Genomic DNA, 13,327 nt, shown 5'->3' on the forward strand with positions numbered 1-13,327 from the left:
TTATGACCATAACTCACCCTATCCCGTCTCCTATTGCAGTCGTTTTATGACCATACAATTGCAGTTGGGTTACAACGTTTACAGTTGCTTGTCTAGTGGTAGAAGGCATGCAGCTAGCACATTTATGGGTATATGTGTCATAAAAAGTACGAAAAAACAATGAGATCACATACTTTTGTTCCTCGCACAAACAAAAAATAAAAACAGACCACACTGCAAAAAGAATTAGACACAACAACAAATAATACAAGCTCAGTCCATAGCCACACACAACAGATAATGGGTCGCCCAACAGCACAGCACAAATCTTCGCGCATAACAGATCAGACAGTGCATAAAAAAAATCTCATCTAGCTGAGTTTTGGCAATTCCGAAAAGAAAACGGCTTGTGCAGTTACAAGGCAAGAATAAGGTCAACCACTACCCTGCGGCCTATCAGATTTTGCTCCACAAATAACAGATGTGATATATGTTATACATTGTACAGAAAAAATGGTCTTACAATAATTTGCAGTGTGTGTTCCTTTGCATGTTCATGTGCAAGATATAAATACATGTTGTATTTTCTGCTACGATTCCCAAAGCGGAAGGGATGAAGAGCTAGCCAGAGTCATCAATTCATATCTCCTCTAGGCTTTTAGAAGGTAGTATACGGAAGGAACAGCCACTACCAAACTAACCATGTGCCTTGAATGTCCACAATAAACCGCAGAAGAGGAGTCAGATACTTCCGCTGTAAATCATCTTCATTGAGTGTATCACACACAGATACAATTGTTGATGTGAAGCAATTGCATCTCCGTTTCATATATATGTGGCTGTTCCAGAATATCTCAGTAAGGATACTGAAGATAGAATGAAAAATTGGTGAAACACCGGTAATAACACTGAAGTACAGCAGAGGAAAAACGTCATGGCATAGCATAAGATGTAAAATCTCATACCAGCCAAGCACAGAGCTAACCTCAACATGTTAGGAGAGGTTAGGTGACGTATGGATAATCCCTGTAGCCGAATAAGACGATGCATATTCTTCTATATTCTCCAACCTGAAAATATTGATAGTGTTAGAGAAGCTAGTCTCCGTGAAAGCTATCCAAAGGTATCCAGATTGACGTTTTGTTTTGATAAAAAGCTAAAAGCATACCTGTACAGATAATTGACCATGATACCTCCACTTTGTTCAATGCCCTTCTCGGATTGGTCGGCCATCCAGTTTATTCTCTCAACCATCTACCATAAAATAAAAGTGGTGTTCAGCTGTTATGTAATGCCCACTGAATTGTTTCAAACAGCTACTCCTTGAAAGTCAATATAATTAAGCCCAAAGTTCATACGGAGAAACGCAACAGTACATCATGTCAGAAAACGAAATTACAATGTGGTTCGGGGACAGGTATTAGAATTTTAATTTCAGGTAGAAGACCAAAGAAAAAACATCTGGTTTCTTAAGTCTGAGCCCAGCACAGCCGCATCCAATACTCAGGATCGATATTTAAAGTTAAGACTGAATGGGGTGACAGTGGCTATCTTACTGCTCCATTTTGCAAGTGAAAATTAGCAACAGCATCTAGAGCTTTTCCTCGTATTGTCTCTCTGGTAAGATACCTATACATCATATGAGAAGGCTGTCAGCTTCTGCAATTGAAACATATAATGTTCCATCCATTCAGAGAATGAATAGTGTTAACTCCAATCTTTGGTAACATTCCCAAATTCCAATGTGTCTTTTTACATACCTTACACACAAACGCATAAGAGGAGATTTCAGCGCAGCAGATAATTTGTCAGACTTTGCCCATTGACTTGATTTCAGTATATCTTGCAAAAGTTCAATTCCTTGTTTACCGTTGACTTGATCGCTGCAATAACAGTAAGGGCACAAATGACAATATATCAAGAAGTGATCATTTACCCTATTCGTTTTAAAATGATGGGTAGCCAAAATATTAACAGCGGAATTTTAAAATTAAGATAACCATTTCCTTCAGCAATTCAAAGCATGTGAAAGAAAGTACAAAGATCATGGGCACTAACTTCCCAAAAGAACAAAATAATGTTTTTGAGAAAAGGCTACATGTATAGAAGCCTTAGAAGGTGAAACTGGGTCAATTGAAATTCGCCATTTTGTTTTCTTAAATGGAACATACATGGCACTGTGTATCATCTTCTCTTCCTCCGGGAAAAGGATGGATTCTCTGAAAGTAGAACTGGCACCTTCTATCGAATTGCCCTCTTGCATCTCTGTCTCTGCTAATTTTATTTGAGAGGCCAACTTAGCGAGAAGCCATTGCATGAAACCAGGTATCGGGCTAAGAGTAGCAAAAATCTGTATAAAATACCAACAAATAAATACATAAAATTAGATGTACCAGTAAACATAGCTATAACAAACTTTCTTTGCATGATGAATTATACATTTACAATTGACGCTACACCCAGAGAAGCATGCAGTTTATTGCATTTCCAGACAACAATGATCGAGATATTAGAAGCGGTACCTGCACGGAAGGCATATCTTTTCTCAACATGTCAATGACACGCTTGAGAAGAAACTTTCCCAGATTAATACCTGATAAGCCTGGCTGACAACAGCAATAGATAATCAGTTTGTAGGTGCGAGTTTGTCGCCCAAACTAGCACAATACATCCCTTGGTATTTATAATCCTTAAAAACTTTGTTTACCTGGGTTGATGATATTGAGTAAAACAGTGCACATTTAGCTTCACATTCAGCGATTGGAGGGACATCCAACAAAACTTCCTGATATGACAAGAGAACATAAGGTGCAAAGAAGTAGAGTAGAGTGCCCATTTATTAAAAGAACTCATGCCAAACTATAATAACCTGTATAGATGTGGCCATATCTTTGAGGAGAGCAACTTCGATGAAAATCAGGGGCTCCCCTAGTGTTAATGAAGACAGTAATAGCACTCAGACAAAGTTACTACGAGATCTAAAACCATCATCCTAGAAACTGTGAATCACTCTGTTCATAATACTATGAAAATATGTTTATTTTATCCCTAAGAAAATTTCAAACATGTGCAGGCAATACTACTGATATTGTGCAATCTAAATATCAATTCTTGGTACAACATCTGGGCATGCGTGGTCAAAATTTATAAGTTTCAGTTGTACCATCAGCAGTAATAGTCCCAATGTGCAAAAATCACAATCAGAAACAAAATGTCCCAACTAACCTGGTATCGCAGGATGGAAGTAACCAAAACAACGTCGGCCCACACCCAGCCTTCTCTTCAAGTCTATTAGATTTCTGATTGGATGCACAGCCTGAAAAAAAAAAGAACAAAATCATCAGCAAAACCACAAGAGAGCACATTGAACAATTTAATGGTGAGTCAAACACAGACTTCATAAGCCACAATCTTCTCCAGCAAGGAGGCAGGATCATCCCAGGTTATCTGGTGGAGTGCCAGTGCCGCTGGGCTGAGCCACGTCACGAGCTTCTCCTTCAAGTACCCATCCAATGCACGCAGCACAGGAGCATTCTCCTCCCTACGTTGCACTTGTAAGTTTCAATTAGACCAGAGAACCAGGAAGGGGACATCTCGGTTAAGCCCCCTAATGTCCCCAGTATCAGGCAGTAACGGCAACAGCAAGGTGTCAATGTCAATGCCAATCTCACCCCAGCAAGGCGAGGAGGTCGGCTCGGATGACCGCGAGGAGCTTGAGCCCGCCAGGCTGCGCGTTCATGGCCTCGAGGAACCCGGCGTACTTGGGCCGGAGCGCGTCCCGGAGCCCCCTCTCCATACGGTACAAAGCCGATGCGGCGCCGCCCTCCTCTCTCTCCGCCCCCGGCTGCTCGTCCCCACCCTCCCCGGTGGCGGAGACGCTCACGTACTGGCGCATGAGATCGCGGACCCGCGCGCGGGGCACGTCGTAGTCTGTGGCGAGGGATCGGAGGATCTCGTGGCGGCCGCGTCGGTCGAGGGAGCGGTACCCGTCGGAGAAGCACTCGAGGGCGGCGGGAGGCGGGGAGGCCGCGGCGATTGAGGCGTGGAGCCAGTGGCGGACGGAGGAGGCGGCGGCCGGCCGGGCACTGGGGTCGAGCTCGGGGCTGGCGGGGGGTGACGGAGCGGGCGGCGGCGAGGGGATAGAGTCGGGGTGCATCCTGGCACGGAGCAGGACGGCGAGGGATTTCGGGGTGTGGCTCCTGGTCATGCGATGCAATCGGGGCTGCCGCCACCGGTGATGGAAGGAAGATAGATGTAGTCAGGAAGGGCGGTGTCACCGGCGCGCGCGCCGACGGAGGTTGCGAACTGGGAGGTTTGGAGAGGCGGACGGTGGCGGTGCGCCAACTATGCGGTTGGGTTCAGCCGGTCAGTCGTCACCAAAACAGTACTACGTGGTACAGTTGGTGTAAAGTTGAGGGCGTTTAGGGCAACTCTAACAACAAATAAGGGGGTGTTTGTTTCCAGGGACTTTTTTGTGTAGGGAGTAAAAAAAGTCATTCTTAGAGATTTTTTTACCAAACGGGAGGGACTTTTTAGGGACTAAACTAGGCATTTGGGACTAAATGAAGAAGACTCTCAAGGAGAGTCTTTTTTGGGACTTTTGGGGACTTTTCCAACAATGCCCCTCCATGCATTCAATGGCCCGCCATTCCATGGTGTTGTTTGATTGTTATTTTTCTATATACTATGGGCAACATGGTCATTTAATAACCTCTAGGAAGGGACTAGGGACTTTTTAGTCTCTGGAAACAATCAGGAAGGGACTTTTTAGGGACTAGAGACTTTTTAGTTGGGACTAGAAAAAGTCGTAGGACTTATGAACCAAACAGGGCCTAAGAAGTCTACATCTAGCTTTTGTCTCAAGTCAAAGTTTTAAAACTTTGATCAATTTTATTCGAAAAAGTAGCAACATTTATGTCACTAAATTAGTATCAATAGATTCATTTTGACATACCAATTTGATGTCATATATGGTAATAGTATTTTTTGTAGTTGGTCAAATTTTAAAATTTTGATTTAAGACAAAAGATAGAAGTATTCCCGCTGGTCCTTTTTAGTTCGCATATAAGATTTGACTGAAGTCAAGCCTCGTAAAGTTTGACCAACTTTATAGAAAAAAGTAACAACATTCACAATCTGAAATCAATATCCATTGATGTGTCATGACTTAAAGTTTCATATTGTATAACTTTAGCATGGCAGATGTTGATATTTTTTCATATAAATATGGTCAAACTTTGTGAAGTTTGACTTCAGAGAATTCTAATATGCAGAGTAAAAAAGACCGGAGGGAGTACATTTATTCGCGGACGGAGGAGTATGCCCGCATCCGATTACGTCCGTGCAGACAAAAAACAGGACCTGACAACGCAAACGAATGCATATCTGTTTTTATGTTCATTTGGACTCATTTCCTGTTCAAATTTGGCCCAGGTTTGTGTCAGTACGGACACATCACGGATGTCCGTGGCATCCTTCCTGGCCCGTCAATCGGTGGCGCACCATCTCCACTCCCATCATTCCTCCCTCAAAAGCCTTCCGCCTAGAGCCATGGACGACATGCCCTACCCCACCGCCGCCCCGCTCCCACCGTGGCCCCGAAGAAGATGAAGCCAGAGGTCACACTAATAATCTACGTCCCTGTAAAGAAATATAAGATGTAGATATAGTGATCTAAATACTCTTATATTTCTTTATGGATGGAGTACAAAGAAAGTGGAGATCATGGCGGTCTATTTGAACAAGATGACCAAAAAATGGGCTTAGCTTGAGAGAAAGCAAAAGTGCATGATGGACCGACATGCATAATCATGTCTTATTTGTTTGTTTTTCATGAACTATGGCTGAGAAGCATGAACTATGGTTGTGGCACTTGCGAGGCTCGTTTGACTATTTTGGTGCAATCTTGTATGCCGTCATGGCATATGGTACTATGCAAAAAAATGCTAGATTTATTTTGCTAATTCTACTTGCCATGTTTGATGAAAAAAAGATGAGACAGACGCATTGCTCGGAAAAACACAGACAAGGAGACACACTATGTGTCCCTTTGAGTCGGCCGGTTGGAGTTACACTCACACCCAAGGTGTGAACAATAAATTTGAAAAGGATTTTTTTCCAGAAAACATGTAAATTTTTGGCATCCAAGATGCTTGAGTTAGCAAGGACCATGAAAGGATCGAGAAGAGGTGTCTAGAGGGGGGGTGATTAGACACTAAGTGCCAAAAGTTGTAGTTTTTAATATTCTTAAGTTTAAGTGGAGTTTAAGCACAAGTTTAATAAACACAATACATATCAAACAAGCATGCAATGAGTATATGAGCAGCGAAAAGTAAAGCATGCAACTTGCAAGAATGTAAAAAAGAAGGGTTTGGAGTATTCAAACGCAATTGGAGACACGAATGTTTTTGTCGTGGTTTCGATAGGTGGTGCTATCGTACATCCACGTTGATGGAGACTTCAACCCACGGAGGGTAACGGTTGCGTGAGTCCACGGAGGGCTCCACCCACGAAGGGTCCACGAAGAAGCAACCTTGTCTATTCCATCACGACCGTCGCCCACGAAGGACTTGCCTCACTAGCGGTAGATCTTCACGAAGTAGGCGATCTCCTTGCCCTTACAAACTCCTTGGTTCAACTCCACAATCTTGTTGGAGGCTCCCAAGTGACACCTAGCCAATCTAGGAGACACCACTCTCCAAGAAGTAACAAATGGTGTGTCGATGATGAACTCCTTGCTCTTGTGCTTCAAATGATAGTCTCCCCAACACTCAACTCTCTCTCACAGGATTTGGATTCGGTGGAAAGAAGATTTGAGTGGAAAGCAACTTGGGGAAGGCTAGAGATCAAGATTCATATGGTTGGAATAGAATATCTTGACCTCAACACAAGTGTAGGTGGTTCTCTCTCAGAAAATATGTATTGGAAGTGTAGGTATGTTCTGATGGCTCTCTCCACGAATGAAGAGTGGGTGGAGGGGTATATATAGCCTCCACACAAAATCTAACCGTTACACACAATTTGCCAAACTCGGTGGGACCGAATGGTTAAACTCGGTCGGACCGATTCAGCAAACCTAGTGACCGTTAGGATTTTCGGTGGGACTGAGATGCAACTCGGTAGGACCGATATGGTTAGGGTTAGGGCATAACGTAATCTCGATGTGACCGATTACACAAAATCGGTGGGAACGATTTTGGTAATAAGCTAACCAGAGAGTTGGTCAGGCAAACTCGGTGAGACCGATTACATAAACTCGGTGGGACCGATTTTGGTAAGAAGCTAACCAGAGGGTTTGCATTGTAATATCGATAGTACCGATTGCTCAAACTCGGTGAGACCGATTTTGGTAATGGACATACACAGAGAGATTACAATCCCATCTCGGTGAGACCGAGATCCCTATCGGTGAAACCGATTTGCTAGGGTTTGTGGCAGTGGCTATGACATCTGAAACTCGGTGGCGCCGGATAGATAGAATCGGTGGGGCCGAGTTTGACTTTTGGTTTAGGTCAAATGTGGATGTGGGAAGGTAGTTGGGGTTTTTGGAGCATATCACTAAGCACTTTGAGCAAGCAAGCCATTAAGCAACACCTCATCCCCTCTTGATAGTATTGGCTTTTCCTATAGACTCAATGTGATCTTGGATCACTAAAATAGAAAATGTAGAGTCTTGATCTTGAAGCTTGAGCCAATCCTTTGGCCTTAGCATCTTGAAGGGGTTCCACATCCTCTAGTCCATGCCACTCCATTGTTGAACTTATCTGAAACATACTAGGTAAAAGTGTTAGTCCAACAAGAGATATGTTGACATTAATTACCAAAACCACCCAGGGAGCACTTGTGCTTTCAGACCGTGATTTTTTTTGTCATGAAACAACATTTGAAGAGCTTTAAAAGACATTTGGCTCTCAAAATAATTTGCAAAAGGCCATTTTGAAGACCCAAATTTGTTTTTCTAGAGCTCCTCGAATGTTGTTTTACCATGAAATTTTGCACACTTCTTCCAAACTCAAGCTTCTCATATGCCAACCAAATTCTGATTCTTTTTAGAAAAATTGACGTTTTTTTATTTTACTGTTCATAAGGCATCTCCAGCGCCGACCCGCAAACCTCCTGCATGCGTCCAGGCCGCGCTGTCCAAACCACGAAAGTCATCCAACGCGGTCCTGTATCGGTCTGCGGCACAATCCAGACGTGTTTTCTCCCACAAACCGGAGACAAAGTTGGGGTGGGGTGCTTTGTAGGAGTCTGCACCACTCCCAAGCCCTCTTCTGACTGCCTTGGCCCACCCAAAACCCCTTCCCCACTCGCACATTTTCGGCTAGCGCCGCTACAGAGCATCAGCGCCTACATTCATGCCCAGCCAGAGCAGACGCGACCGCTCACTGGCATCGGCATTGAAGTGGCGCGCCGGCCGAGAGAGCGCCGCGTGCGCCGCTTTCCGGTGTAAGGACTGATGCGCGCGTTCAAACAACACGACTGTCGAGGCAACGATCCTGACAATGAGTACTAGTGGTACGAACAAGGGGCAAAGCCTAGCTACGGCGCAGGTGTGGCACTCGGTTTTTATGAGTTTGGGCCCCTCTCAAAGAAGGTAACAGCCCTACGGCTCGTGCCCAGAGGCTTGTTTTTTCTTGGGGGTATGACTACTATGGATGTTGAACCCTTGCCAAGGAGGAGGAGGGTGGCTTATATAGAGTGCGCCGTGACATCTTTACTCCCACATTACAAGGGTGGTTTAATGGCTATAACTATGATAGTTACAAGTGTTAATAGACACAACTACGGTAGTTATAGGTAACAGTAGCCATGACTATGCTTTAAGCCCGACTTAAGACTACTCGACCGTTGTAGCTCCCATGTTGCCCTTGCGCCTCCCTTGTCTGAGTGATGATGGCTGGGCCGACTGGAGGAAGACGTCCAAGTGCCGTCGGTGTATCCGAGTGGATTTCTTGCAATGCACATCTGAATGCGTCTATGGTCCAGGGACCTACCAATGATGCTGTGGGACCTCGGGCGGGCCTTAGATGTCAGGTCCTTGACCCCACCAGTAGTGGGTGACCCCATCATTAGCCCCCTAAATAGGTTGCAGTTCCAAAGGACGAGTGATTTGAATCTTTGGACTGGTCCAAGTGATTTGGGTCACTCGGCATCCAGTCTCAATCGGTTTCCTTGAGTGAAACCGCGACGGATTCTGGACTGAAGGTTTTTCGAGTGATCGGACAATGTTGATCGTTGGACAAACTTAGTGGCATTCATGTGTCTCTCGGGACAGATAGACTTGTGGTCCGAGTGGGGACATGCCATAAAAACCCGAGTGGCGATGCCAGCGTGTGGGTTGAATCTCCGCAGAGAAGCCACTCCGTATCCCAGGGGAATGTCAGCGCTGGTCAGCTCCTGGTCTAAATTTATGAGGCTTGCACCTTGGAGCCTAATAATAGGGCCAAGTCAACCCGTGGAGGGACGCCAAAATCATCCCGTTGCGATCTTGAAGATGACTTCAGTCGAGTGTTTTACGTGTCTGAGTGCATGGTGACCGCGGAGGGTGGTTAGTCGGGCTGACTGGTGTCCTTTAGGAAAGGAGCGGTGAGCAATCAAACGGGTTGTTTTGCTATAGAAATTTTGGGATTCGAAATCGAGTGCATGCGCACGGAAGCGGCAATGTCATGGCTTAGTGGGAAAAGTGGGGCACGACGCCTCGATTTTTGCCCCAGAAATCCGCCACATGCACGGTTAACCTGCACGCGCAGCCGCCGCGGGTGCCGTCGATCCAGAGATCTGTGGCTGAGGACTCGCGGTGAGATCTTTACCCGTGGTATAAAAGATTCAAAGAGTTAGGGTAAACCCAGATCCCCTTTCTCCCCCACATACTTCGCACTCCGTCCTCTCCGCCTCAGCATTCAGCGTGTGCGCCAGCTCGAGTCGAATGGCGAAGGACTCTACCGCCAAGCTAGACAAGGCGAAGAAGGCTGGGAAAATCACGTCGTCGAGTTCCGGCCCTCTGGCCGGCTGCGCCGCGATGGATTGGATCCCCTCGCGCATCTCGGCGAAGCGATTAGAGGACCTTGCCACAGAGGGGCTCATCCCGGCGGACGGGTGGAGACGTCCGAGGGCGGGCAAGGTCGAGCCGGCGCCGCAGAAGTGAAGGAAATATGCCCTAGAGGCAATAATAAAGTTATTATTTATTTCCTTATATCATGATAAATGTTTATTATTCATGCTAGAATTGTATTGACCGGAAACTTAGTACATGTGTGAATACATAGACAAACAGAGTGTCACTAGTATGCCTCTACTTGACTAGCTCGTTAATCAAAGATGGTTAAGTTTCCTAGCCATGGACCAGAGTTGTCATTTGATGAATGGGATCACATCATTAGAGAATGATGTGATTGACTTGACCCATCTGTTAGCTTAGCACGATGATCATTTTAGTTTACTGTTATTGCTTTCTTCATGACTAATACATGTTCCTATGACTATGAGATTATGCAACTCCCGATTACCGGAGGAACACTTTGTGTGCTACCAAATGTCACAACATAACTAGGTGATTATAAAGGTGCTCTACAGGTGTCTCCGATGGTACTTGTTGAGTTGGCATAGATCGAGATTAGGATTTGGCACTCCGATTGTCGGAGAGGTATCTCTGGGCCCTCTCAGTAATGCACATCACTATAAGCCTTGCAAGCAATGCAACTAATGAGTTAGTTGCGGGATGATGTATTACGTAATGAGTAAAGAGACTTGCCGGTAACGAGATTGAGCTAGGTATTGAGATACCGACGATCGAATCTCGGGCAAGTAACATACCAATGACAAAGGGAACAATGTATGTTGTTATGCGGTTTGACCGATAAAGATCTTTGTAGAATATGTAGGAGCCAATATGAGCATCCAGGTCCCGCTACTGGTTATTGACTAGAGACATGTCTCGGTCATGTCTACATAGTTCTCGAACCCGTAGGGTCCGCACGCTTAACGTTCGGTGACAATCGGTAATATGAGTTTATGTGTTTTGATGTACCGAAGGTAGTTCAGAGTCCCGGATGAGATCGGGGACATGACGAGGAGTCTTGAAATGGTCGAGACATAAAGATCGATATATTGGACGACTATATTCGTACATCAGAAAGGTTCCGAGTGATTCGGGTATTTTTCGGAGTACCGGGGAGTTACGGTAATACGGGGAAGAAGTATTGGGCCTCATGGGCCAAGTGGTGGAAGAGAGGAGGCAGGGCGCGCGCCCCTCCTAGCCCAAACCGAATTGGAGTAGGGGGCCGACCCCCCTTTCCTCCTTTCCTCCCTCTCCTTCCTTCTCCCCTTCCCCCTTCCTTTCCTCCTCCTAGTAGGAGTAGGAAAGGGGAGTCCTAGCGCGCCCTAGGAGTGCCGGCCGGCCTCCCCCTTGCTCCTTTATATACGGGGGCAGGGGGCACCCTATAACACACAAGTTGATTATTGATCCCTTAGCCGTGTGTGGTGCCCCCTCCACCATATTCCACCTCGATCATATCTTAGTGGTGCTTAGGCGAAGCCCTGCGTCGGTAGCAACATCATCACCGTCATCACGCCGTCGTGCTGACGGAACTCTCCCGTGAAGCTCTGCTGGATCGGAGTTCGTGGGACGTCATCGAGCTGAACGTGTGCTGAACTCGGAGGTGTTGTGCGTTTGGTACTTGGATCGGTCGGATCGTGAAGACGTTCGACTACATCAATCACGTTCTCATAACGCTTCCGCTTTCGGTCTACGAGGGTACGTGGACGATACTCTTCCCTATCGTTGCTATGCATCACCATGATCTTGCGTGTGCATAGGAATTTTTTTGAAATTACTATGTTCCCCAACAGTGGCATCCGAGTCAGGTTTATGCGTAGATGTTATATGCACGGATAGAACACAAAAGGAGTTGTGGGCGTGGGTATATACATATTGCTTGTCATCACTAGTTGATTCTTGATTCAGCGGCATTGTTGGATGAAGCGGCCCAGACCGACATTACACGTACGCTTACGCGAGACTGGTTCTACCGACGTGCTTCACCCACATGTGGCTAGTGGGTGTCTGTTTCTCCAGCTTTAGTTGAATCAGATTCAATGAACATGGTTCTTTCTGAAGATCAAAAAGCAATCACTATATCGCATTGTGGTTTTTGATGCGTGGGTAAGAACGGTTCTTGCTCAGCCCGTAGCAGCCACGTAAAACTTGCAACAACAAAGTATAGGATGTCTAACTTGTTTTTGCAGGGCATGTTGTGATGTGATATGGTCAAGACGTGATGAGATATAAGTTGTTGTATAAGATGATCATGTTTTGTTGAAGTTATCGGAAACTGGCAAAAGCCTAATGGTTGTCTCTTTATTGCATAAGATGCAAGTGTCAAATAATTACTTTACTTTATCGCTATGCAATAGCAATAGTTGCAAGAGAAATAGTTGGTGAGACGACCATGTGACGACACATTGATAGAGATTAAGATGATGGAGATCATGGTGTCATGCCGGTAACAATAGAGATCATGACGGTACTTTGGAGATGGAGATCAAAGGCACAAGATGATGATGGCCATACCATGTCACATATTTTTGATTGCATGTGATGTTTATCCTTTATGCATGTTATTCTGCTTTGATTGACGGTAGCATTATAAGATGATCTCTCACTAAATTTCAAGGTACAAGTGTTCTCCCTGAGTATGCACCGTTGCCAAAGTTCGTCGTGCCGAGACACCACGTGATGATTGGGTGTGATAAGCTCTATGTTCATATACAGGTGCAAGCCAGTTTTGCACACGCAGAAATACTCGGGTTAAACTTGACGAGCCTAGCATATGCAGATATGGCCTCGGAACACTGAGACTGAAAGGTCGAGCGTGAATCATATAGTAGATATGATCAACATAGTGATGTTCACCATTGAAAACTACTCCATCTCACGTGATGATCGGACATGGTTTAGTTGATATGGATCACGTGATCACTTAGATGATTAGAGGGATGTCTATCTAAGTGGGAGTTCTTAACTAATATGACTAATTGAACTTTAATTTATCATGAACTTAGTCCTGGTAGTATTAGCATATCTATGTTGTAGATCAATGGCTCGCGTTTAGCTCCCTATTTTAATTTTGATATGTTCCTAGAGAAAACTAAGTTGAAAGATGTTAGTAGCAATGATGTGGATTGGATCCGTGATTTGAGGATTATCCTCATTGTTGCACAGAAGTATTATGTCCTTGATGCACCGCTAGGTGACGGACCTATTGCATGAGCAGATTCAGACGTTATGAATGTTTGACAAAGCTCGGTATGATGACTACTTGATAGTTTAGTGCACCATGCTTTACGG

General features: G+C 45.1%; 1 protein-coding gene across 4 annotated transcripts; it reads right to left on the minus strand.

Moving 5' to 3' along the window:
• Positions 1-446: 446 nt before the first annotated feature.
• LOC119301487 (malonyl-CoA decarboxylase, mitochondrial-like) lies at positions 447-4,327 on the minus strand. 4 transcript variants are annotated; one of them, XM_037578455.1, is made up of 12 exons: positions 3,651-4,327; positions 3,376-3,520; positions 3,205-3,295; positions 2,849-2,907; positions 2,687-2,764; positions 2,502-2,585; positions 2,151-2,329; positions 1,740-1,862; positions 1,536-1,608; positions 1,148-1,233; positions 965-1,049; positions 447-818 (listed from the first exon to the last, which is right to left on the minus strand). In XM_037578455.1, the coding sequence occupies exons 1-11, from the start codon at positions 4,184-4,186 to the stop codon at positions 974-976; spliced, it is 1,530 nt and encodes a 509-aa protein (XP_037434352.1). In that variant the 5' UTR covers positions 4,187-4,327; the 3' UTR covers positions 447-818; positions 965-973. The 4 variants fall into 4 exon arrangements, with proteins under 4 accessions (XP_037434352.1, XP_037434350.1, XP_037434353.1 ...); XM_037578453.1 differs by having other exon boundaries at positions 447-845; XM_037578456.1 differs by having other exon boundaries at positions 945-1,049.
• Between the last annotated feature and the right edge of the window lie 9,000 nt (positions 4,328-13,327).

Source organism: Triticum dicoccoides, chromosome 5A, assembly GCF_002162155.2.
Source record: "Triticum dicoccoides isolate Atlit2015 ecotype Zavitan chromosome 5A, WEW_v2.0, whole genome shotgun sequence".
In the NCBI taxonomy this organism is placed as follows: Eukaryota; Viridiplantae; Streptophyta; class Magnoliopsida; order Poales; family Poaceae; genus Triticum; species Triticum dicoccoides.

Coding starts and splice junctions, on each gene's coding strand:
- LOC119301487 (XM_037578455.1), bottom strand. CDS start 4,186: ATGACCAGGAGCCACACCCCGAAATCCCTCGCCGTCCTGCTCCGTGCC. Junction 2,586..2,686: donor ACTCAATATCATCAACCCAG/GTAAACAAAGTT, acceptor TGCTGTTGTCAG/CCAGGCTTATCAGGTATTAA. Junction 1,234..1,535: donor TTCACTTGCAAAATGGAGCA/GTAAGATAGCCA, acceptor ATTTTATGGTAG/ATGGTTGAGAGAATAAACTG.